The sequence below is a fragment of the Cardiocondyla obscurior genome, linkage group LG02 (assembly GCF_019399895.1).
Source record: "Cardiocondyla obscurior isolate alpha-2009 linkage group LG02, Cobs3.1, whole genome shotgun sequence".
Classification (NCBI taxonomy): domain Eukaryota; kingdom Metazoa; phylum Arthropoda; class Insecta; order Hymenoptera; family Formicidae; genus Cardiocondyla; species Cardiocondyla obscurior.
This window is the reverse complement of record NC_091865.1, coordinates 8,964,199-8,990,342: the sequence shown is the minus strand read 5'-3', so window position 1 is coordinate 8,990,342 and position 26,144 is coordinate 8,964,199. Positions and strand designations below refer to the sequence as shown.

The following is a 26,144-nucleotide window of genomic DNA, read 5'->3' as shown; positions in this document are numbered from 1 at the left end:
TAATTTCAGTAGAAAAATGTAATACTGATAGCGATGTACATACATAGAGAATGGTCTTCAAGCAAAACATATATTTTAATTTAGAAAATAATAGTTATGCCCGAAAGTCAAATTTATGCCTCTAAGACAATTTCAGAGCTTTGTTCTTTTTTTTTTTTTTTTTTTTTTTTTGACGCTGAAATCGCAGAGTAGAGCGTTCTCATAGAAGCATCTCTGGTTTTATCGCACAAGCGATCCAGCAAGAAAAGCTGCAATGATAATTCGGGAGTCGTTCGGAAGATTAGATGGTGAAAAGATGGAAAGAGGCTTTAGTCAATGACGAGTAAGAAAAATATCGACCTTCTCGGTTTGATTCGTACCATCGAAGCGACGCTGAAGCGGCGCGGCTGCTCTTCGAGGAGGAAAATTTTACTTGGATTATTAGTAATAAGTATTAAATAATCGATAACAGATAATTATAACTATTCTTTACTTTTTTTTTTTTTACTTTTTAACTTAATTAAAAAATATGATTTTTTAAAGAGTATATTTATGTGCTTTTGATTTTATATATGTATCAATATTATAATTTATTTTTGTTTAATAATTTATTAGTTGAATCAATATCTAAGTTATTAATATTATAATTCGTTGTGTTGCATTGTGCGTAGAAATAAGAAATTTGAACAACTCAACTATTTTATATGATTTTTTTTTATATTTCTGAAGATAGCAAAAATATTTATTTTCCTCCCAACTGTGTCGTGAATCAATTTTATGTAATTGAGGCGGAAATTTCCATGAACAGCTTTGATAACTTTCACTTTTATGGAAGTTGTGAAAATAATTTAAGTTAAGGAAAGTTATCGCATATAATATATATTTGTATCATGGAAATCCCGATTTTACAATTGATACTCGACAAACGAAAACCAGCGCGATCGCGAAGGGAAGTTTCGTTTTTTCGTTTTATTCACAACGTGAACAGTCGTGTTTAAAAGTTATCTAAGCTTCCCCATATAAAAAATGTGAGATAAATAATTTTACGGTCGCTCCAGTGTCGCTTCGAACATGACGAAACAGTTTTTAAACATTTATCCTTAACTACGTCACATCGACGTGTTTTACAATTTCCTGTGTGCTGCATCGTTCTGTTCTACACATCTTTTTTTTCACACAAAAATAGTTTTGATATATTTCTCTCTATCCTCTTTTACCATGCCTTTTCTTTTTTTTTTTTTTTTCCCCCTTTTTTTGTCCAACACTGATTATATTCAACACGATTTACACTGAAATAGATCTGACGATTCTTTTGGGATGAAGGCTAGTAGAAAGATAGGCAGAAAGGTAGAGTGCGAGAGAGAAAGTGAGAATCGATATATCGTAGGGATGGACTTTCTCCTCTTTCTTTTTCTCTTCGGTTTGCTTCATTGACTCTTAAGATTAGTGTACAAGTCTTGACAGCGATTATAATGTAATCACTATAGTTTTTCTTTCTCTTTTTTCAGTACGTAATGTACTTACGTCGTGGCAAATCGTTGTTTTTGCTTTTTCACAAAATCGATAGCCATTTTGTCGCCGATTCGTGTTTCCAGTATTTGGAGAATCGGATGATCTTGAATAAAAGAAATTTTTTTATTTTTAAACTTAGAAATTTAGTAACAAATTTATTCCATTTTAAAATTTAAAACAATCTTTAAAAATTTATAAGTCGTGGTTTCGTAAATTTAACAGTTCGTGAAATCTATTTAATTAATTTACTCACGTCGATTTTTTTGGTGCATAAGTGGTAATTCTTGATGCTTGAGGCCATGAAAATTGTCTATGTTGGTGTTTGTGTCGGCAACTCCAGGAATACTGCCGAGTCCTAGAAAAGCTTCGCCTGCGAAATCGTTCGCCGTAAGAACGTCATGATCCATTACCGTAAAAAGAATCATCGCGTTAGGATCGCGACACTGTTCCACACTAACCGAACTGAAAGGAAGAATATATGTTATCTTATAAATATTGTCCCATTATTAAATTAAACATTATTGCACTTTAAAACGTAATAAGTATAATACTCACAATTCGAAACACTCATCAAACATGGGATTCAAAGTTCTTTTTTTCACATTAGTTTGTTGCTCAGCACAATGCTCGAACATTCGTCGTGGTAACAGTTCGAGTATTACGAAGGGATCGCTGAATCCATTTGGATCTAATGGTATGACATCTCTAGCATTTATCACCTCGACACAAAGAGAATCATGATTTAAATAAGCTCGTACTGTTAGAACTCCATATTCGCAGGAAGTTGTGCTAAGTTGGTCCTAAAAGGTAACAAATATTATTATATTGTAATTAAAAATATAGCTTAAAAATTATATATATAATGATTTTATTTAAATATTAATAATTATAATTAATCTGCAAATTGTATATATTATATTTATATCACAGATATTATGTACCAAAAGACGTTGCTGGTAAAATCGATCGATCAAAAAAGTCGTATCCATTTTATGATATTGAAGACGCTCTTCCGCATTCATAAAACTCTGACGGCGTAATATTTCTAGAGGCAAGCCCTTGTCATCGGCATTAAAAAATCTCACTAATAAGTCAAGCGCTTCGTGCAATCTTTCGTAAAACATTGCCGGTTTATCCTGCAAATAATGTTTTATTATTTTGTCATTCGTATAATTTAAATGACATTTATATCAACTTTAAAACGCGTCACACACATATTGTCGAAATAATTTTATTATTAAAAAAAAAAAAAAAAAAAAAAATGCAAGAGGATAATAACGATAAGAACATAATTACTTCGGCATTTCCATCCATTTGATTGGCTAATTCACTAAGAATTACTTCCCAAATGTCCTGCAAAACGCGGTTGAAGTTTGCGGCTAGAAGAGCTGAATTAAGTGCTACCAGATGAACATCCAGGTATTCCACTAAAGGTGCAATTGCCTCTGTAGTTGGTAGACTGTCGGGAGACCAAGCCAAATGAAACATCGCTTTTTTCAGTGGTGGCCTCATCTATATAAAATGTTAAATAATTTTAATACGTTATTTTATACTTTTTATTTTAAATATACTTTAGTTGCATGCAGTACTCTGAGAAACAGATATGGCATTTGCTGCGACGACGGTGGTTACCGTATGACACTATCGTGATGTGCGTCGATCCTCACACGAAATTCATAGTTAATATACCGCGAAACGCTGGTCGCTGAGAACCACCGAGAACTGAGGGAGATAACAGTTCCACTACTTTTTTCCCCGTTCTTTCGATTACCACCCTGGGTGGGCCTGAAGGGCGGTAAATGCCGTATCTGCCTCTCAGTGTACACTAGAGTACGATCAATATGATTAAGATGAAAGTTATAGTTCGCAGCTTTTCAGTACGCGTTTGTTAATACAGTCACCGATAGTTACAGCGATATTATCACAACAGTAATTATGCTTGCAAACTAATAAACGGTAGCGGCGTTTTAAACCTCAGATGCAAATTACATGGCACTGACTTTATGACCTTTTGAAAAAAGTCACGAGATACTCATCTAAAGATTGTGATAGTAAAGAATATATAATACAGAATGCTATAAATTATAAAATAAGTTACTTGAGAAATCCAATTTAAAACATAAGCAAGCAGTCGTAATTTTTTAAATTTATATTAATATTTTATTTCACAGTACCTTTGCTCCAATTCTTGAAATTATTTGATTAATGAAGAGTAACATTTGCCCAGGGGTTTGTTCCAGCGGCGTTATCATGGTATTTCGCCATTGTACTCGAACAGATTCGCCCGCTTGAGTTTCCAAAGCTATTAGAATTTGTTCCACGCGAAGTTCTTCGCCTAGATCTAATAACCATCGTCTCACATACTCTAGTCCATTGACAGCTACGCACATCTGAAAGTGTGATAAATTGCCAATTAATTACCGAGCGTTGAATTATTAATTATCATATTCCTAATATTTTGCCACTGAACAATATTTCGATTTTTATGCGTTTTATAACAATTTTCATTATTTCTTTAATTACAATGTTTTTGTACATTTTATTACGATATGAGATATTTAGAATGCCAAATGTAGAAAATTTGTCTTACCTATTCATTCATGTATATATGTAATTATTTAATATGTACAAATTACATTTTTAATTTATATTGCATATCTGTTTATAATATACTATGCGTTAGCCAGCAAGCATTAATTATAGTTTTTATACAAATCAATAATTTGCTAGAAGTTGTATTGCACATTGCATCATGCTTCACTTGTCGTGCAAAGTTGTAATCGCATCCCACATTATCATAGTTTAGCGAAACTACTTTGCAAAGCAGGAAGTGTACTACTGTTTGTATACTAAAGCGAAGCAATCTCTACCTGAGCGATTACCTCATCTGTGGTCTTATATGGTGTATGCTCTTCATAATATCCGCTATCCGCCAGTTTCTGATGTGTTATCTCTGCGTAGTAAGCTGCGGAGCTGCATATCGCCTGCAGCAAAAGGGTTTTCACATCACGTTATTGCAGTGTTATTAGCGCTATATAAAATGTGTTAAATATACAGCATATAATTACGTAATTTTAAAAAAATTATAATTTTGTAATTATTATATAAAATATATCCACAATAATTTTTTTGGGGAGAGGGGAGAAATATAAGCAATGTATTCTAAATATTAAAACTCTTAAAAAATAATGATTACTCACATCGATGACTTTCAACACAAAATTATAAGATCCAGCTAGATCCGGCCACGCCAATTTTTTCCAAAATTCTTTAATCTGTAAATTAAATATACAATTATTAATATCTTTTTATTTAGTAAAATTGTGACCATTGAAATAATTATTTCGTAACGGTATAAATTACTGTAAAAATATTTGATAACAGTACCTGATAAAAGCATGCAGTGGCATCGATTGCGGATGTGCAGTGTTTGACGAAATATTCTCCGGTACAGATGCGGTCGAGTTCCGCGGCTCTTCGCACTCTTTGAACTGCTTTGAGTTTTGCTAGATCTAGCCACTTGTCGATAGCCGGTCTAAACCACTCGTGATATTTACAAATTGCTAGAGTTTTATGGTCCGATTGTGGTAAATTCTCCTTCATACTAAAAAAATTAATCAACCAATAAGATATAGCACAAAACTATAATATTACATATTGTAAATTTTACCTTTTTTTAACATAAAATTAATGCAAATAAAACAAATTACAAAAAATTAATATTTATTATTATACGTTATATCAATTTTAAAAGATAATTATGCCAATATGAGACTTAATAAGTATAACGTATTTACTTTACAAAGTCTTGAAGTGCCAGGTAAAGTTCGAATATTGGCGTTCCTATTTCAGCACCGGGTGGCAAAACATATTCTTCATCTCTGTTTTGACCGTGTAATTGCAGGCAAGCGGTGGTAACTCTTGCGCCAAGCTCGTTATGCATCTGTAAAAACGATCGGTACAATTAAACAGTGAACTATTCGACCATATAGTTAGACGCGCAAGCGAATCAAATATTACTCTTAATAATTACTTTACTTAAGCTATTATACTATTATACAATGCTATTTGTACTCTGCGGCGTAATATTCTTGAAGCATGTGTCGAAGTTGGCCTAATTTTCAATGTTCTCAACTAATTAAATAGTAAATTACAGTCTATATCTTTTTACTAAAATAGCAAGATATGGTCCTATGAAAAAAATTGGTACATGCTTTTTAATAAAATAATGTGTACATAATTACTTTTTATATAATTTACATACGATCTAAAATGTTATTTAAATATTCGTTACAAAGAAATCAATTTATAACAACTCTACGTACAGCTCTCATTTCTTCCTTTTTTTAAATTTTTTTTTTTGTTGAAGAACAATTAACTTGACGTAATGCATAAAAATAAATTTTAATTTTAATTTTACGTGTTATTACGCATTGTATATACTTCATAATAATTTGTTAGATTATATATGCATCATTTAGATGTTATAAGCCCTTGCGGGTTTGCATTTTCGGCGTAAAATTGCATGTAAAGCTATTAAAAGTTCAATTTCGCGTATTTATGGCAAATTGTGTTACATGCTGACGTGCGATCCTCTGCGACTTTATTCAGAAGAGATCTCTAGGGAGGTACCGGATGTCAGTCTTAGCGATACGGTTAACAGAGGTGAACTGAATTGTTATGCTTGTATACGTGGACATATGGTCAGCATTATAAAATTTCTCAAGCATCTTCATGAAAAACTACTTAAAAAAACTAGCTCAAACATGTGGTATGTTTGGAAAGTTCGAAATATTGCCAGCGTACATTTGTACAATTACACGAAAGGGTAAAGATCTTTTCGTAGATCATTTTTCGCATAACTAATATGCTACGTTGTGAAATAAATATATAAATGGAAAAGTAGGATTCTGTTGAAACTTCGTAAAAATTTACGCTCAATTAAATTTGTTTGTACTCAATGATATTAAATTTCTTGGAAGGAAGGTGGTCAGATCGATAACAAATCGATAAGACATAGGATCTCGTAATCGAGGTTTCCGGTTGAAATTTTTCGCGGTAGATCGTAACAAGTTCAATATCAGTAGTTACAAAACTTTTACGAGGGAGCGAAGTTTTATGGCATCTACGGAAGAAATTTAATCAAGACTTGCGAAACGTCAGATGTCGAAATCGAGGATGCGCGAGAACATTCCTGAAAGTGCAAAAAATGTAAATTACATGTCTTTTATATTCTCGTGCGTCTTGGAAAAAGAAAATGTTGGTTTATTAAATTATATGAAAATATATGTTTTTAGATTTAACTATTCTTTAACTAATATTTCAAATTTCAACGATTTCAAAGAACAATTTTAATAAAGTCCAGTTATATATATCTTTTTCTCGTAAGTAATGCATTGTGCATTGATTTCTGTTTGGTTCGTGGAGCGTAATTAGGCAATCATGTGTAATGAAAAATATATCTGTACTTCGGCTAATAGTGAACAGCGGCAAATGAGTAATGCGTCATTTGCTGAATTGGCGAGCGCATGCAATAAATACGCGTTAAATATAGCTGTGTTTTGCTAACGATCCGGACGTACGCATGCAATATATATGCGATGATTTTTATCTATGAAGACTGTACGGAGTTGTATGAAAAATATGCACTAATTGGTGAAAAAGAAAAAAACTAATGCTAAAAGGCACAAGGCAGTAGGGTGCGTCATAATCTTTGTAATTGTAAAAAAAGACAAAAAAAATTGCTGTAGACCTCGTCAAATAATATTAAAATATTACAAAATAAAATGCTTTATATTTATAACATACGTATATTAAAATTGTTTAAATTCGTACACTACTGCCCATTTTGTGTGCTTTGCAAGTAACCTTTTTGTATTTATGTGTGTAAAAGTTAAAAGTGTGCTTTTTTTTACTAAATAAACTATATGTATATGAAATTTTAAATACTATACAGTTGCGAACTTAGATTCAATTGCAATTGAATTTAATAGCCTCGAAACTAATGTATATATAATAGTATATACATACAATAAAATATATTTAGTAATTACTAGGTTGATAATGTCCATTTTTTTTACTGCATACTTATATAGTCTTGATTATTATTTCATCATTTATTTTTTCATTTACATTACTTATTTTTCACGTACCGTAGTACAGTCATGTAATAGTTTTACTGTGCGTAGTAACTAAGTATTAAATATTTTTACGGGTATGCAGAAAAAAATGTGACGATTTCAACGACGTTTTACATTATGCAGGAAATTTGAAGTAATAGAAAGAAAGAAAGAGAGAAAGAGAAATAGAGAAAGAAAAAGAGCTAGAGGCAAGAGTAAAAAAGAGAAATAACAGGAAAGAAAGAGAAAGTTTAATATTTTGTGGTGGCGATGAAAAAAATACCTCGGAAGTGTTCTCCATGTGTTTCGCCACGTGTTCCGCCAGCTATGAACAAACATCTTGTGTACAGTAAAATCGCGCTGACCTGATGGACATTTATAATTCGTCGTCGCGCTTTTCATCCAGCCTGGCCCTTTCAGGTCACTGCGATGCGTTTATTTACAGCGTGTCCGATGGCCTTACCATAATCGCAATTATTTTACAACTTACTTTAGTTCTCTTCAAATGTGCTCGTTATTTTGTACCGTATAACACAGCTTTAATCACCATTTATATTTCCATAAAATAATATATCGTATAAATTTGGGACACTCTATATATAAACAGTAATATGTATTGTCATCTCAATGCAAGGACGTCGACCGAAATTATTTCTAAATAACTTTAACACTTTTATACTTTACATCGAATTAAATATAGCAGTTAAAGACCAAAAATTTAGTTGAATTTCTCTGTAAAATATTCTAATTAAGGTTTCTTTTTTTTCAAATTTAGATATATTAGAAAAAAATAATTAAAATAATCTTTTTTCTTTTATAAAAATTTTTTTAATTTGTAGACACGATCGACGTCTCGAATAAAGCGTTTAAGCCAAACATAGCACATCCAGCTTGACGACACAGTGAATAAAAAATAATGATGTGTTATGTAACAGTGTGTTCTTGACGCGATATTGTTGCAAAATCACAAGTAAAAAATCTATTTATATAAATATTTTTATGGCCTATTTATGAGGACCGTTTCTATCATTCGCCTATTCTTACCAGCTTTTCCAGTTGCTTGTAAACTGCTGAGAAATATGGCACACCATTCGTGCTGGAACATAGGATTAATAAAAGTTATCAGAAATTTGTATATTGCCTTTAAAAACTTTCAGAAGAGTTTACCTTTCAAAAAGACTATTGTAATATAAAAGCCCTTGTTCCAAATCGACTAATAATGCAGTTACTAAGTTCGTGAAATCTTGTAAAACTCGATCAATATCTTGATCAGGCTCTTGATCATGGCACATGGTTTGCTGTCTGGTATCTTCATACCTGCAAAATTAAAATTAAATTTGAATAAAAATGTTTGTAACAAAATATTTTTTATTGGTTTGTTACATCTATTTACCATTCAAGAGTTCCTTTTCTAAGAGCGGTAATGATTTCACCACGAATTTCCTTATTAAAAGGGCAACAAGTCCGGAAGGCTTTCATATTTGAGAGAAGTCCCAAACATCTACAGTAATAATTTTAATTATTACTCGACGTTATAAATTAATCGCGTTTCAAATTATATAAATAATCAAAAAGTAAATTATATAATTTTTTTTACATTTATATTTATATACTGATCTAATTTATCATCGAATTGTATTATTATCATAATCAAATTTTTTATTATAAAGTACTTTTTATTTAAAAAATTAATTTACCGTAGAAGATAATCCAACTTCGATATAGTCGGCCTATACAAAGGCGGATACAATACCCGATGCAGTCTAACTTTCTTTAAAGACACTTCCAAAAAATCATTGAAAGAATCTGCTAGACATTGTTCTGCGTCACGTGATAATGTTTCAGTATGCCATCGGTTGTCAAGTTCCTAAGTTTGAAATAGTTCAGGCTTATAATTGTTATTTAATAGTTTCATTAATGTAATATTGTCGTATGTAAGATGACAAAATGCAAGTTGCTTCAACAACTCGACAACAACGACAAGTTACCTGTAGAAGACGATGAAGCATCCTTGGATCGACAGCAGGCTGTCGAGAACTTGCCACCCATCTTATCAAAGCCTGCTGCAAGTCGGTGACATCACCTTGCACTGCGTGTTGATGTAAAATTGTCAGCGCGGTCTGGGGAAGTTCTCCTATGAAGTCTTCCTGAAAAAAAGACAAAATACGTCTAATAAACGTGCTTTTTTGCGTTCAATCTCGCATTTTATTTTTATTAAATACTATACATACCCCTTGTTTATTCATTTCGTAATTAAGAAAAATTGTGTACAGTCTTTCTTGTTGCCGTAACTCTCCCCAGTTATCTTCCTCGGATGTTCCGCGGTCCTCTCTCGTCGACAGCCATAATTTCAGTCTGATTCTACCTTGGATATTACTCCTTTGTGTCCGCGCTTCGAGCTTGTACCACTGATCTACTCCAGTACTCGGAATATCCTATAAAAACATTAATAATGTGAGTTAGAATTAATAATTATTAAATATGTACAATATTATTTTGATAATAATTAAAATATACAAATTATAAATATCTTTCATCAGTTTAAAATATTAAACATTGTCTTCTTAACGAATAAAGACGCAGTAGATTTTTATTATGTATATATTAAAAGACACTTCACTAATAAATTTATTATAAATAGAATAATTACCACTAAAGGGATGTTTACACAACCTAGGAAGTCATCCTGACTACCAGATCTAGCACTTTGTGCAATTTGCTTGAAAAATCGTCCAAGACCCTTTACACCTCGTACTTCGTTAAGTTTGATAACCGCGTCGAACACGGAGGATTCGTCATCGTGATCCCTGGAATCATATTTTTGCGATACTTGAGTTAATTTTCACAAACATATTTTTTTAATTTCTCTACAATTGTTATAAAATACATACGATATCTTTATGCCTATCATTATTATTAGAAAATTATTATGTGTATAACGCAAACTCACCATATGTCCAGATGAAGAATATCCGTGTTGATGTCATCAATGTCGCTGAAACAGGAATCGATGTACAGTTATGTACGAGTACACGGATTTGCAATAGTTAAACTAATAAAGGATCGCCATTGCGAAAGCCAATTACGAGGGGGTTAAACCCCAAAGTTTTCGCTTACAAACGGAACTTCTCGTTCCAGCGCGGGCTCAACGTATGCGGCTTCACCGAGGTGGCTCGTATAAACTTCGCGGGTAGAGCACCGCTCAAGGACTCGCGGTGTTCCCGCCTGCTGCTGTGCTCCTTGCGCTTAAATGAAAGCCTGAAACTGATTTTAAATGAACAGTTTAATAACCCATCGTAGCCAACATATCAACAACTCGTTCTAGCATTCAATATCCGATCACAAAATTTTCTTAATTATTTCAGTAAACTTACCTCTTCCGTCTTTAGAAACGGATACTACTATATAATTATCAGCAATAAAAAAAAAATAAATAAAATAAATAAAATAAAAAATCTTAAACAAGACGCGTGATAAACGACCTTATAATCTAATATTTTCATTTTTAAAATTCATATATTTTAATTGGATTTATGGTTTAATTTCTTTCGAAAATAACTTCGCACTTTTCACAAATCCTTCCTTAAAGAACAAACTATCGGAATTGTATCATTTTACAATTATCTTGTGCGCAATATATAAATTTGTTTTATCTGCATCCGCATTGTGGTATAATAATCTCGAGGATTGAAATTTTCAATTTGATTGACAAATTGTGTTAGAAGATAGAATATCAAGTTTTCCTCACAAGGCTTCCAGATCTTCTATGCCAATGTGCAGCATGACGTCTGTTCTTGTAAAATCCCGGATGGAATTTCACGCGGTTAACAATGTGCATACATAGCGTATGGCACCTTCGTAGACATCGCACGTCTTGCTGCAGCTAGTGAAATACTGTTCGTTTGCGTTGCCGCTGCATTAATCGCTTTACTTATACCACCAGGTGGCGAACGAAACAATATAGGAAGATACACCGCAAAATGGGCTTGCTCGCTCAATGCTCTTGCCTGTTCTCCATCCGGAGAATGATGCTTGCCCGCTCACAGAACTTGCCGCATCCGGCGTGTCCATTGTACATTGCGTTGTATTGTGGTAAATGTCGTCGGAGTTAGCGTACAGAAAATGCACATGTCATCACGGATTCGTAATACTCTAGATTGGCATGCCCTGATTTCTTAGCCGTAATCATTCGTTATTCCAAATCTGTATTAACTATTACAAAGCTCTTTGTGACAACACAATTATCACTCAACGCAAGACTTACATTTATTTATAAGTGTGTTCATCGCACTGTCATTATATTGTAATATATTTCAAAATTTAGAAAGCTGTAAGTTTATATTCAAATATAATTTTTATTCTCGAGTGTATATTTATCAACGTCGTCAATTTATCGTATCGCCGATGCCCGGCAAGGTGCAATTTCTTATAATAAACGACATTTTCAAGAGAGCAGTTACTCATTATTATCTTCATTAATATCAATAAAATTATTAATATCAATAGATAATGGTTTCTTCGGGGTAGAACATAACTCGAATCAAAGGGGAAAGTTCAATTCTACAGTATCGACATACTTCCTACGAGAAATAAAAAATAGACCTTCCATACCCGTGAGCAACAATTTTATTTAGAATGATTAACATGATATCTATCGTCAGACTAGATTAAAAATCTCTTGGGTGCTTTAAATTAAATTTGCTCATATCGTCATCTCGCATTTCTAATTAACAGTCGACGACAGATGGACTTCAAAAACATGCAGAAATAATAACATTTTTATAAAACGTTTGCGTATTTTTTTTTCTATATTATACGCCGCGATAATTAAGTTAATTATTTCTTCTGCGTCCTCTTATACGTTAGCTTACCTGTGATGCTTTCGGAGCTTCTCATGATGGGAATTCTCGATCTCACCGCCGTCAGAAAGGGCGCGAATTGCTTGCCTCGGGGATGCTGGGGGTGTATGAGGCGAATGCGCCGCTAAATTCGTTTGTGGGCTTAATGGCGCACCTGCGTTGCCAGGCTGTATTCCCAACATACAGTAAGGATCGCTAAATCCTAAAAAGCATGACAATACTGTTTCCTTACAAAGATCTTTGTGCAGCTTGTATATGATTCATAGTATACGTAATTCCAATTCCCATTTTTTTTTTACTAACATTATAATAACGTTACATTTTCCTCGCAAGCATTTAGAACTTCTCAATAATAATTAATCGAGTTAAGATAAAATATACTTCGGCGTTTTAATTTTTTCAAAATTAAATATCACACAACTAATTTTAACTGGCTAAGTCAATACTTTGTTAAGGTAAAGTTTCAGCGTTTTTATGTTAATATAAAGTGCGGTTTCGCTATTTGTTTTTCACTAAAGATCTTAATTTCAAAAGTCAGTATTTTCACTAACTTGTAACTTGAAAGATAATCACAGCTCGGAGTGCAGCGAAACTGATTGAACTTACCGTTGACGTCCTTTGCCTCGAGTCCATCGGCTTCAATCACTACCACGCTTAGCACGACAATAGGCGGCTGTAACGGTAAACAGGTTTAATTTTATTTAATATACTATGTACAGATGTGTATACTTCGATATTTCGACGACATATTTTTTGCAGAAGAACAATAGCAATATCATAATGTCCGAGAAAAAGGTTAATAAATGGATGTACCTTTTCTTCCGAAGCAATATTGAGATATCGCCGATGTTGATCCTGTGGGACTCCGAAGGCTTCTTGGGCGTATCGATACAGGTCTTCCTTGTAATGTGCGTATTGTCCTGTACTAGCTCCCACAGTGTTCGCAATCGTGTAAAGAACTTCTATGTACAACTGTTCCATCTAAAAAAAAAATACCATCCAATCTTTTAATATAATATTTTGTAGATAATAAATTGCTTTTCTATTTTATAAAAAAAAAAATACATAAAAATAACAATGTTAAACAATATAATAATAATAATAAGAGCTCTTTTAGAAATAATATGTCGAAAATTCTGTTAAAAGATAATTAACTTAAAGGTTTTCTTTGTCTGGTTAAACAATCATGTTTCTCTGCTCCTTTTTGCAGAAATTTAAAGCAATACGATATTCATTATACCAAGAATACTAGAAACTCATTTTATAGAAGATAGAATATAAATTCATGAGATGTCGCGCTTCTGTAATTCAGTCACTATCGTGTCGTTTAATTTGAAGAAAACCACAAAAACGTACACTTCGTTAACATAGTATTAATATGTTAAATTAAAAAAAAAAAAAAAAAAAAAAAAATAGTTATAAATTATTTTGGTAAAGCAAAAGAGTTTTTAATAAGGTTGACGAAGGAAAATTTACACGCCAGTTTTTGACATTGCGAGGAATATTCTCTTATTTCCTCTTTTTCTGTTAACAAAGAGATGACATGGGGATTAGGCCAATTAATTTCTTCCGTAACACATGTAGCAGCCTTTATACTACACCGAAGACAAGAGGGACAATGAATATGAAGATTAAACGAGGGAATGGCAGGAATATTGTATCCAAGGAGAGCGGAAAAGGAGAGTACGCTAAAATGATGAGCAGAGCTTGGCACGGGAACTTCGTTGAAAACTCGCGAGCTCTCGTGGAAACGCTATTTACTTAAAAGTGTTTTTCCGCCTGGATATTTATTTTACGAGAGTCGAGAACCGACGAAACGACAGTGCGAAAAATTGTGTGGATATTCAGGGACCCACAGCGAAAGAAATATGTATATATATTTAATGAAAGATAGCGGATACGTAAGTTTACGACGGTTGAATCCGTAATCTATCACAAATCCGGAGGACACAGATTTACAAAATTTACGAAGATCCCTAGACCCCGTACATTTTTTAATATCTATGATATTGGGAATTTTTATTCCAATTTACTCATCTCTTTTCGAAGGACGGCAAAGGGACGAGCTTTCATATAACTTTTAAATAAACTCTGAAAATTGTTCGCATTAAGCATTCGCGCTTAATATCACGTCTCCTGAATTTGAATTAATAATTATGTCTCTGCAAAGATGCGCAAATCGAATTTTGTTTGGATAACGTACTTTCTATCAATTACATTGGATAGGTAATTACGCGAACTGGTAAGTAACGATTAAGGAATTACAGAGCGATTGGATTTGAAATCGAAGTTTCAAGATTTGAAATCGGAACATCGAGTTGGAAATAATCGAGCTTTTCATTCGCACGTTACAGTTGGTAAATCGAAACGACGACGAAGTACTCTCATTACGGGTTTTCTATCTGTTACTTCGATCGACGAACGAGTGCGCTCGTCTGACTTGCACGGCTCCACAGACTTTATCTACTTAGAATAATACTTCAAACGGAACGAACGTAACTACTCGGCCACACGCAAAGCTCGTTGCAACCAGGATGACGTGTGTTAAATGTAACGCCGTTAGGTCGCACGCGATTTAATCGTGACGAGAGAACGTAAAAAAAATATATATATATTGTATACCGTCACTTGTATAATAATAATGCTAAAATTTTTTCCAGTATTTGCAAAATATAACGGCAGTAAATCCCAAAAGATATATTTTACAAAAACTGACACAGAAAATCGTTTGCAAAGTTACGTAAAAATTTTTGCAATAAAAATAAACAGAACTCATGCATGTGCAGGATAGAAAATAAGCAAAAATTGTCGCGTGAAATTATTTGGTTTTACCTCTTTTTTGCTAAGTCGATACGGTTGCGAAGTCAAACTCGAATCTCTGGACGGTGGTGGTGGTTCCTTCGCTCTTGCTTCTACTTCCTGAAGCACGACGAGCCTTCGATTCTCCTGTTTCCACGATAACGCAGTGAAACTTTCAAAGAAGGATCCATCAGTTTCTTGAACACTAAAAAATACATTAATAAACAATTAAATTGAGTGGTACAATTAATTTTTATTCTGTAAGAAAAAAATAATTTAGTTCATATATAAAATTTCGTAATATGCTGATGATTATTCCTTTTGTAAATAAAACCGTATTTCGTGCACTGGCTTATTAGCCAGGTGATTTTTTTTTTATCGTCGCGTGTACACCCAGTTTCGCAATCTCGCGAAACTATTGATCGCTATCAATGCTCTCTTTTTCTCTCGTTCTGCATTGGAATTTTAATCCAGCACGTGTATATTCAAAGTAATAAGCAACATATAGGATATATTTAATATTAGATATAAATTATACAACTATTTATCAAACGATAAATCTATAAATAATATTACTCTAATAATATTTCTTTACAAAAAATCAGAAAAATAATGTTATGACTTTTGACGTCAATTTGGCTATCAAGTTTATGTGTTTCGCCTTTGTTGCGAAAAACAATTACTGTTAACGTGCTCTCAATTATTGCAAATGGAAATGGTTGGGCAACCTCGAAAATACGACACTAACCGAGAGAGATTGTTAAGTAACGTGATGGCGCAAACCTATAATTGTTCCAAGATGATAGAGATCTCGGTTACTTCGATACATATCGCAGGAATATTCTGTGCATGGTCGTTGAAATTAAATTCGCAACACGGAGTATATTGCTGATTTCTTTACACGTTGTGTTGTAAGATGCAAAATAGAAACTAAATAAATCATCGTGTACAAATGTCATAGTTGAGACAAGTTTATAAAAATAAAAAATAAAAATTACATAAGTTTTCTTCTTCAATTCTGTTATATTAAAACATATTTGAGTAATCGTAGAAATATCAAAGAAAAAAATTCCTGCAAAATTTTTTTTAGCCATTTACAAGGTAGCACGCAAGAAAACCGACGGTGAAAAATGCTTCGTGCATAAAGTACAGCTTAGAGTTCAAACTGCGTATCATTTGCATAATGCACTGGTACTGGCGGTGCTCTCTTTTACGGTTTGCATAATTCGTGAATCGACGTATTAATAACTCAAGCGACTTTAGTATTTTACATTTTAATGATGTCTTTATGATCAAAAGTAACGACGTTATGGGCCGGCTCTGTCGTTAATTTAATTTTTAATTAAATAAGTGATTCCGCAATGCATTTAGATGACTCACTTTGCGTTGCGGCTTAATTACGACCTGAAAAATTGTGCAATTTTATTTCCATTTCTATAATTATTACGTCGAAATATGAGAGAAGATTACGTAATTCGCACATGCGAGTGAAGCGCAGTAATTGCTCTCAGTTCTACGGTAAATATTTCTCTCAGAAGTCACACGTGCGTATAATCTCAATCGGAAAGCAAACAGACGCATCAATGAACTTTCTATTCGATTTCCGCTAATTGGAAGCAACAGGATTTTCCTGAAATTTTATATTTATATAATATAATATTTCACTTAAATAAAAAAAAAAAAAAAAAAAAAAATTACTCCTTACCTAATATAATTAAATATCTTAACGAGCAACACCATAAAAAATGTGTTAAATTTATATTTCTGTTAAATTAAACCTTTTAATTAAAATGATACATGTAATATAATTAAAGCATATAATATTTAATTTTTTATCAATTACTATGCAATATTTTTATTAGTTTCATTTCAAAACTGGCGTTATTTGCAATTTTTGTAAAAAATTTTTTTTTTCTTTGTAAGAATTAATTTTTTTTTTGCCGTCAGAAATATAAGGTCAAGGTAAAGTGATAGGTGCGGTGGATAAATCAGGGGAGCAAAGGCATGTCGCCGGAAAGAGACAGCGGGGACAATAATGCCGTCAGCGTGGCTTTTTACAAGGGATCGGGTAAACGGGTGTGAAAAGAGTTGTTCGTAGAGGAAAAAATGCTGCGAAAGAACAGAACCACCCGTGGGCATTCTCGTAATGGAAACCGAAAGCGTACCGTCGACATTCTTCTCATCTTCATTCTAACGTCGAGAGTATGTTCGCCACGCTGTGAATTGTAATTTGATCAACGTCGGACTTCCAGGACTCAACTTTCAAAGGCTTATTTTATAAATTACGATCCCTCAATTATAGAAGAAAATATAGGCAATTTTCCTAATTGTTTATTATCTATCTGAGTCATCTATTTATTAAATATGCGCTTAATAAATTTAAACTTTATATTTTTACGTTCATTAAGTGAAAGTGTTAAATTTGACGCTGTATTATCTTTTACCTTAGTACCTTTATTATACTAAATCAGGATTTTCTTAATGAATCCATATCAAACCATAGCTCTACTTTTGCTTATATCGTAAGACGTTGGAATAGTCCGCTTAGGAGAGATCTTCTATCCCTCGAGATTCACCCCTTAAGGAAGCGTGAATATTTCACACCCTTCTTATGCAGAGATTCTCTTAAAATCTCAGAATTGTACATTCAAACGAAATGCGTCTTCAGTATCTTTATTATCGATTCCTTTTTATTCAAGTCTAGGGATTCGCAGTAAATTATACGCATGAATAAATTGTATTCACGGTTGCTTTCTTTTTTCCTTTTTCCTTTACTAAAAAAAAAAAAGATTTTTCAATTGTTCAAAGGAGTCTAACATTTTTATTAAAATGAGATATCAACGGTGTTTCTAGCACCGTTCATCGAGTTGTTCTTCCTGCTAAACGTAGACACTGTTTCGCACGTCTGATAGTCTTGACCTTGTCTGTGCCGAGTCGGATCCACTGACGAGAGAGGAAATAAGTGGGCACATGTCCTCGTTATAGTGGACGGTCAGCCCCGATATCGTATTTCAGGAGCGCGCCTTCTCGTCCAGAGCTTGTTAAGCGCGCTCCGCTGCGCTAATTTATACAAAGCAGTAGGGCCGTATATTCCGACGGATACGGTATTAATAAACGCTCCTTGCGTATCTCGAGAGGCCATCGGGGGCGGTTTTAAGCTCCTGACGTGCATACGTGCCTTTTGCCGTGGATGAAGTTTCTCGGTATCGTGGGCAGCTAGGATTTAATTCCGACTTTGTTTCTTTCGCTCTCTTAAATAACTGTTAAGTCTGATCTTCGCTAAAATATTTTTAATAAGCTTGTCTATGGAAAAATACCTTTGAGTATGAACGTCGGAAATTAATTTCTAATTTTGCAATTTAATTAATTTAGTTTTAAGGTCTCTGTGAATGTTTGAGAAATAAAAGAACGTAGAGAGGCAGAGAATCACGGTAATAAAAGTGATTGTACGCGAAACAAGTGCTTGTAATTTGCGTGTATACGTTACCATCTTTTTTTTTCCTTTTTGAAAAAAATGTGATTTCTATCTCTCAAAAAGTAATAAACGAACATAGAATAATATATATACATATATAAAATAAACCGGCAAGGGCGTAAAATAAAAAGCACTACGCTAACGTTTTCTGTAAATTATTTCTTGGGAATAATTATTTCTTTATAGTGCAATATAATTCCTGCAATCTCTTTCACAGCTTATAAACAAAAAAAAGAAAAAGAGTTATCGTTTCATATCCACGTACCGTATTATTCGAATTAACATGGATCGTTTCAAAATAATAAAACAGACATTGGATTACCCTCTAGCGCGTGGACGGTAAAAAAAAGTTTACAGAAAACTACACGAGGCAACTAGGAATATAACTGGAACGTGCGAGTTCTTGATTTCTGCTTGATTGTTTACGCAAACATTTACGTTTTGCCAGCAAAATGTGAAACGTTATACTTCTGTTGGCAATACATATACATCCACGCTTTATATTATTTGTGTGATGTATGATTTTGTAATGCATTTCATAATATATTTTATATCACGTTTAAATTAATTATTTTATTATTTATAAATTTACGGATAAAGATAGTATATTAATAATTAATAAAGTATCGATATCTTTTAAAATACTTGTATCATATAAATTTTAACTATAATATTTTAATACATTTTTATTAATAAAATACTTGATATGTATTTTTTATCGCCAATCAAATTCATTTAAAGAATGAAATCAATCCTCGAAAATTGACCCAATTCGTATTTTTTGGCTATTATTTTTAAGCGAAGCACAGAAGCAGAGTTTTGTAAATTAAATATTTTAGCTGCGATACAAAAGTATGGTTCAAATATTTTAACTTTCTCTAAAAATCCATGATTTTTCAAAATCAGATAAAAAAAGGAAACACTTGGTAGTTTTTCCTTGTTAACTGTGATGGTGACAAGCAACCAGTGTTAGGTGGTTGATATTCCGTTTCTTTGAATAGTGCTCTCCTTTTAATCTAAAGTCTTTTATAAAATCTAGAGACGCAGATCGTTATCGAGATATTCATGTGAAAGAGCCTCTCTCTTTTGAGAAAAAGAAGCTTGCAGCGTGAATAAGATTAAAAGCTGAAATTGCATCGTCTACGTTTTAGTTCTCTCGGGAATTCAACTATCGATAATTCCACTTTTTTTTTTTTTTCAAGGTTGCATCTAAATTATCACGAGATATTGTATTTTACATGTATCTTTAATTAAACGTTGTTAATTTTCAAAAATGCTTCATTATGTATACTTGGTAATTTGTGCATTTTTTTATTTTTAATAATCACAGTTTCATACTTTTCGTATCTGATAGACAATTATTTGTTTGAGTAATATCCTTTCTTTTATGGAAAATCAAACGCCTGATTTAAAAAGGCAATTTATTAGACTTAAATTGAACAACTTTTCCTCGCCAAGACAAAAGGGGGAGTTAAAAGAAAAAACTTCGACTATGATTGACCTTTTTGCACCGAAAGCTTTATCGTGCATTTCCATCAAGTAGCGTTGCGGGGCTTTCCGGAATTCTTTCTATTAATAGAATCCATCGGCGTCTTTTCTACTTTTGTTAAAAGCGCAATCTTTATTTTTTTTTATTATATCATATCTTATTTCAAACCTTTTCCAATTTTTATGAAATCTTTTTGACTGATCGATCTAATATTCGTTCCTGCACCTGTCCACACTTTCTCTTTGTGCAAGTCCCAATTTTGTACCCTTTATTTGGCCTTGGATAAAAAAAGGAAGAGAAATTTTATGCGACCGCGGTTACGAGCTTACCCTCGTCGAGATATTAAAAGTATCTCGGGGACCTCGATCGTTCCACCTGGACTACTTCTGGGAATCGAGGCAAGCCCTCGCGGCGAAACTTCGCACGCATTCTTTTATCGATCTAACTACTTATCCTGCCGGGAGAATAAAAGTTTCTGAAATCGTGAAATAAATATTTTTTCTGTAGCTCAGTAAAAAGAAAATTTGTTTCCTTATGAACAGTGTAAAATTTTAATAACGACGTGATGAGTAAGATAGAGATGACAAGAATGCTTCTATTCCAAAAAAAAAAGAAAAAAAAAAAGGAAAAAATAGCTTAGAAACATTATCGAAGAGTCACGTTTCTCGGACATTGCCTTCCATACAGGTCTTTTTATCTTGGCAGCCTCCGGACATGTCTCCATATTTCTTAAGAACGTCCTCTTGTCCACGTGCTATTACCTCCATTAGGGTGACTACATTCTCGTTTCCATTCCCGTAGGGTGAACCATGTGGTCGACATCGATCAGGGTACTGTGTGTGTACGCCGACGAACAATGACGACAATGTACGCATCGTAATCGCGTCATATCGGCGCCAAGCCATTCGCGTCCCGTGGTGAAAGCCATACGATCGGCTCTGTTAATGTAACTTCTCGCTTGTGTTCGTAGAACGAAATATTGCGTTCATATCTTGGCACACGGGTGAGCTTAAGCTGCTTTCTGCGTACGGTGTGAGTAGTTGAGATACGAATGCATTAAATATGTATTAAAATTTTATTTTTTGCAGTAACAACCCTCGTGAGAATGAGAGAAATTATTTTTTTATCTTTTTTTTTTTATTACGTACACACTCAAAAGTGCATTGTACGGTTCAGCGATATTCTTGAATTTGTGAAGCGTAAAAGAGTTATGCTTTGTTGCTCGATAATGTAAAAAGTTCTTGCTATAGCTTTGTACTGTAGAGATCTGCGATAGCGCTTCGCGCGTAAGCAACTGACTATTTTTTATTAGCATGTTAAAAAACGGTTTATGCTACTTTTACTGACAAAAGATGCGGCCGTAAAAGAAACCATTTTTACTAGAACGCTGTCAGCCAGCTTCGATCGCTTTTTATTTCTATCACACTTGGTCTCTACTTTTATCTTGCAATCTTTACTATGGATACTGTAATGCAATGGAGCGTCACATGATGATGTTAAATGTTCTCTCGTTCCAATATATTGATAAAATAATGTCAGATAAAATAGATTAAAGTATCATCAAGTTTTAATGAAAAATTATCGAATAAAAAAAAAAGAAAAAAAATTTTATATCTTATTTCCACTTCGTCCATAAACCCAACTAAGTAGGTATTATATTTCATTAAAAAATAATTATCAGCCTCTATTATATTATTTTACATTTCAACAGATATATTCTCTTGATTTTAATTAAACATATGCGGTAAATTTTTCACGTTTTACTCGTAATTATCAGCCATTAATTAATTAAAAAGTATTACATATTAATGACCTGCTCATGCATTTTTTTAAAATGCATTTTCTATGTTTCTGCAATGAAAGATTTTGTTTTTAATTTCTCCACAAAATTTGACTCCACAAATTTTAGTAAAGTTCTCATAAAAATCATACATCAAACGGATCCGTATTTGTAACAGGGGAGATAATTGTTGCTCGATAATGGTATGGCTATTGCGATAGCCAGCCACGAAAACCTCAAGGATCAAAACTGTGTAGAGCCTCTTGGAGAAAGCTTCCACGTGTAACGCAACGGGCGTGAAACAGGACACTGTAAAGTATCATACAAGCAGATGCTGCTCTTTTCTCTCCGATATTTTCCTAGCACGGTATACGCGACCACTTTTATGCTCTACCACGGACACAAGCGCGACACTTGTTGACTCTCTTTTGCACGAGGTCGCTCAAAGTGCTTACACAATCTTACACTACTGCGATCACCCAATGCAAGTTAGAACCGTCGGAAGCGTCGAATTACATTGCATTCACGCTGCAACATTAATTTCAACTTTAAAATAAATAAAGTGATCAAAGTTAAACTATTTAATAAGGCAGCATTCAATTATCGTAATCAGTTCTTTTTGCGAGGAATTCTTAGAATTTTAAATATCTGAATTATATTCTCCTACGGTTTTATAATTACATATAAATATAATATAATATGACGATCACTTTTGACAGATACATGTTAAATTCATAATTTCTCTTTATATCTTTGATTTACAAACATTTTTTAAATACTTTTGAATTAATTTATTATTTTAATCCATAACACAAACGAAATAGTATGATAATCTAGATAATAAACATTTGTTTAATAAAAAAAGTTTAATTAAAATTTATTTAAAATTAATAATATGGCGTATTTTTTTATTCACAGATACTATAATCGATTTAATCACATTTAGAAACTACAACCTTCTCGTGCCATCAAGATACTTTTTTGTCGCTCTTACCTTTCATCAAAAGATTATGGAGAACGATAAGAGTCTCGACATCTTATAATCTTAATTGTCCGGTGAGGAAATTAGCGCGGAATAGAATTAGTATCTCCGCTAATGCTCTTTGAGATACTCGACTTACTAAGTTAAGATTTCAAGCCTGTCGCGAGATGAGATCGGCTAAAACTTACCCTGGGAATGGTTCGCTCAAAGAAGGGTCGAACGCTTCACAGAGTTTTACTCACGGTAAATATTTTACGGCGGTCGTTGAAAAGTAACGTTTGCATTATACCGGCCGTAATAAACCTTAATATACAGAATGTTTGTAATTTTCCCACCGAATACATTTCATAAACCGACATTAACTCTATAAAAAAATGGAATATGTCATTCATTTGCCTTACCGCAGTTGATGGCAGGATAAATTAAAAATATGCCATTTACATAAATATTTATGCAAAATTGTGTGTATATTTTAAAAATAAATTTCTACGTAATATTTCAACATTATTTACTTCAACATATTAACTTTTATTAAATAATGTATTCACGTTTTCATTTATAGTTAAAAAAAAAACTATAAAAAAAAAAGAGAAAGATAAGTAAGTAATTCATGCTGCAATTACTTGTAATATGTAAAAAAAAACCTGTTAATATCTAATATAATTATTATTGAACATTTTGCATAAGTACGTATGTCTAAGCAGAATTTAACCCGTTGTAACGATCTGTAAATAGTGGTGGTCGTTCATTATGTTGCACTTAGGGCCGTCGCAACGCTCCTTGACAATTTCGAGCACCCTTCATTGGCACGTAGCTAGCAACGTAGTTTCCAACATTAATCGCGAACAACAGCTTCGTCGTTGAAGAGCCTTTTAATAATAGTTCAGTCTAGAGCTTTTGCGCTATTGTTATAAAAAAAAATTTAAATGGTCGATTGAAAATGTTGTTAAATGTATTTTTAAAGCCGTATACGCGCCTCAGCCTTGCGGTCGTTAGAACATAACTCAGGAGTAATAAACTGGAAAAATGAGACTAATATGAAATCGATAAGTATCGAGTTTCATTGATCCTGCCACGTTGCATTCGCGAAAGTACAGTGCAAAACTCTTCGAGCGGAGTCAACATCCGGAAATCCGCGCTTGATTTTCAAAAACTTATTCCCTGCAAATGTCTTACGCACCTCAAAAGATTTGTAGAGCGTAATTTTCGTACCGATATAACGTAAAAGTTCTGCTTTTGGACAACGGACGTGACAATATCACATCACATTACATAACGTTGAACTTTTTTTAGGGTAAAAAATATATTTAAAAATATATTAAAAAGAGAGCTTTATAAAAAATTATATAAAAAGAACTGTATCAGATAAATTTCGTAAAATGCTTTATAATTTTAGAATGATAAAACTGCCTTTTAAGTTTATGATTATAAAACTAAATATGCAAAGACACCATAATCCGAAAATAATAAATAAGTTTTTATGGCGTTTTTATGTATTAATTATTTTTGAACTAATATTATAAATAGAAGCATTACCTCTTTCATTTATTACATGTAATTACGTAATATAGCTGCATACTATTGATGCAAATAATTTTTTAAATAGACGATTTGCAGGTATTATGAATAATGCGTGGATTCTTTTCTTTAAAAATATTAATGTAAGATATCTGTTTTAATTTTTGTGAATATATAAACTACTCAAATAATCTATATTTACTAAAAAAAAATTGTCTGACAAGGTAACAAAGTTACAAAATCCCTTTTTGTTTTCAAAGACCGTAATGCTTCACTTTACGAACAAAATGGATTTTCGTGTCAGAGTGTTTTTTTCCTGAAATAACTGTAGTTCTGCAAGCATTCCTCGTCTATAGGTATAATACAGGATATCATAATGTAGGCGATAAAACCCATGATAAAAGCATGACGGTCAACTTAAAACTTTTTTCATAAAGTTCTCTTTTTTTTTTTTAAGGGACACCGTTGATGACTGTGCTACGAGGTTAATTCGTCATTTCAGGATCGCGACAGCTATTTTTGGCCATCTCCGTATGCCCATTATGGAACGTTTCCAGGCGTTTTTCACTTTTACGAATCCCCGCCGGCCATTTGCCGTTTTACTTCCTCTTTGTAATTTCACTCGCGACTCTGTTACGCGGCCCTGCCTCTTTCTATTTACTTTGTCGCGTAGTTATATGACACGAGTTAAAAAGTGACGTTCATATAAATGAATATCGATCAGAAATTGTAGTGCAGAAAATAAGCGGTGAGTCCATTAAGAGCTTCGACGCATGTTAGCATGTTTAATAGCTTTCTCTCGTAATAGTTCAAGGTTTTTTTTTATATCGATAGTCAATTCAAAATCACCATAGTTTGAAAATGTCTAGCGTAAGACATTCAACGAGTAAATGAAAAACTTGTCGATTTAAATATCCGTAAAATTAAAGACGTAAAAAAAAAAAAAAAATATGTATTTAGCACTATCAAAATTTAAAAAGGATAAAAGCAAACAAAATAGCGATATCAAAACGCTTTGATTAAAAATGTTGTAACTTTGATATTTTAAATATATCACATTAAACCACAATTTCTTTACGATATCCGACATTTTAGACGAGAAAAATCTTGACTGATTTATCTCAGACTTCTTATTAAGTTGATACTCTTAACAGTAAAAAAAAAAAGGTGCTAAAAGTTTTAATACGTATGAGAACACGTTCTATCCATATTTGTCTTCATTTTTCTTGGGCTTTCGGCGATTTACGAGCAATCTTTAGACTAATTATGGACGCAACATACCAGTACATCTTCAACTCATCGTAACTCCTCATTAATAAAATTTATAACTTGAACGTCGTTCTTTAACGTTCGTTTTTAATCTCTCACATTTTAAGTTGATAAAAATTTGTTAATAATATCTAAATTATCATCTTATTTCTTAATAAAATTATTTCTGATAAAACATATTTTTTCTATTTTATTTTAATATTGTATATCACATCCATTCGTAGCAAGTCATGATCTAATTGTCTATTAAGTTCAATAAAAAAAAAGGGTTGTCAGATATTGCTTCGGCAATTTGCCAATTACAAGACTATAAGCGTCGTTTAGAACGATTGCAACAAAAGCCATTAGATACCGACGAACGAC

The 26,144-nt window shown here is 32.8% G+C and overlaps 1 protein-coding gene across 7 annotated transcripts in view; it reads right to left on the bottom strand.

Moving 5' to 3' along the window:
- Nucleotides 1-1,202: 1,202 nt before the first annotated feature.
- Unc-13-4a (BAI1 associated protein 3) overlaps nt 1,203-26,144 on the bottom strand; it is a 65,730-nt gene continuing 40,788 nt past the window's right edge. For 5 of the 7 annotated variants that reach the window (XM_070671753.1, XM_070671762.1, XM_070671771.1 and 2 more), the window contains 24 exons: nt 15,302-15,473; nt 13,283-13,450; nt 13,076-13,142; nt 12,482-12,671; nt 10,728-10,874; nt 10,561-10,605; nt 10,261-10,417; nt 9,842-10,045; nt 9,599-9,757; nt 9,308-9,477; nt 9,004-9,111; nt 8,778-8,927; nt 8,655-8,706; nt 7,894-7,935; nt 5,289-5,434; nt 4,879-5,095; nt 4,692-4,766; nt 4,362-4,475; nt 3,666-3,881; nt 2,788-3,003; nt 2,433-2,627; nt 2,047-2,291; nt 1,745-1,953; nt 1,203-1,594 (listed from right to left, as the gene is read on the bottom strand). In XM_070671753.1, the coding sequence (XP_070527854.1) occupies nt 1,500-1,594; nt 1,745-1,953; nt 2,047-2,291; nt 2,433-2,627; nt 2,788-3,003; nt 3,666-3,881; nt 4,362-4,475; nt 4,692-4,766; nt 4,879-5,095; nt 5,289-5,434; nt 7,894-7,935; nt 8,655-8,706; nt 8,778-8,927; nt 9,004-9,111; nt 9,308-9,477; nt 9,599-9,757; nt 9,842-10,045; nt 10,261-10,417; nt 10,561-10,605; nt 10,728-10,874; nt 12,482-12,671; nt 13,076-13,142; nt 13,283-13,450; nt 15,302-15,473 (3,559 nt within the window). In that variant the 3' untranslated portion in view covers nt 1,203-1,499. The remainder of the gene's footprint in view (nt 1,595-1,744; nt 1,954-2,046; nt 2,292-2,432; nt 2,628-2,787; nt 3,004-3,665; nt 3,882-4,361; nt 4,476-4,691; nt 4,767-4,878; nt 5,096-5,288; nt 5,435-7,893; nt 7,936-8,654; nt 8,707-8,777; nt 8,928-9,003; nt 9,112-9,307; nt 9,478-9,598; nt 9,758-9,841; nt 10,046-10,260; nt 10,418-10,560; nt 10,606-10,727; nt 10,875-12,481; nt 12,672-13,075; nt 13,143-13,282; nt 13,451-15,301; nt 15,474-26,144) is intronic. The other 2 variants (XM_070671794.1, XM_070671805.1) reach the window with 2 other exon arrangements.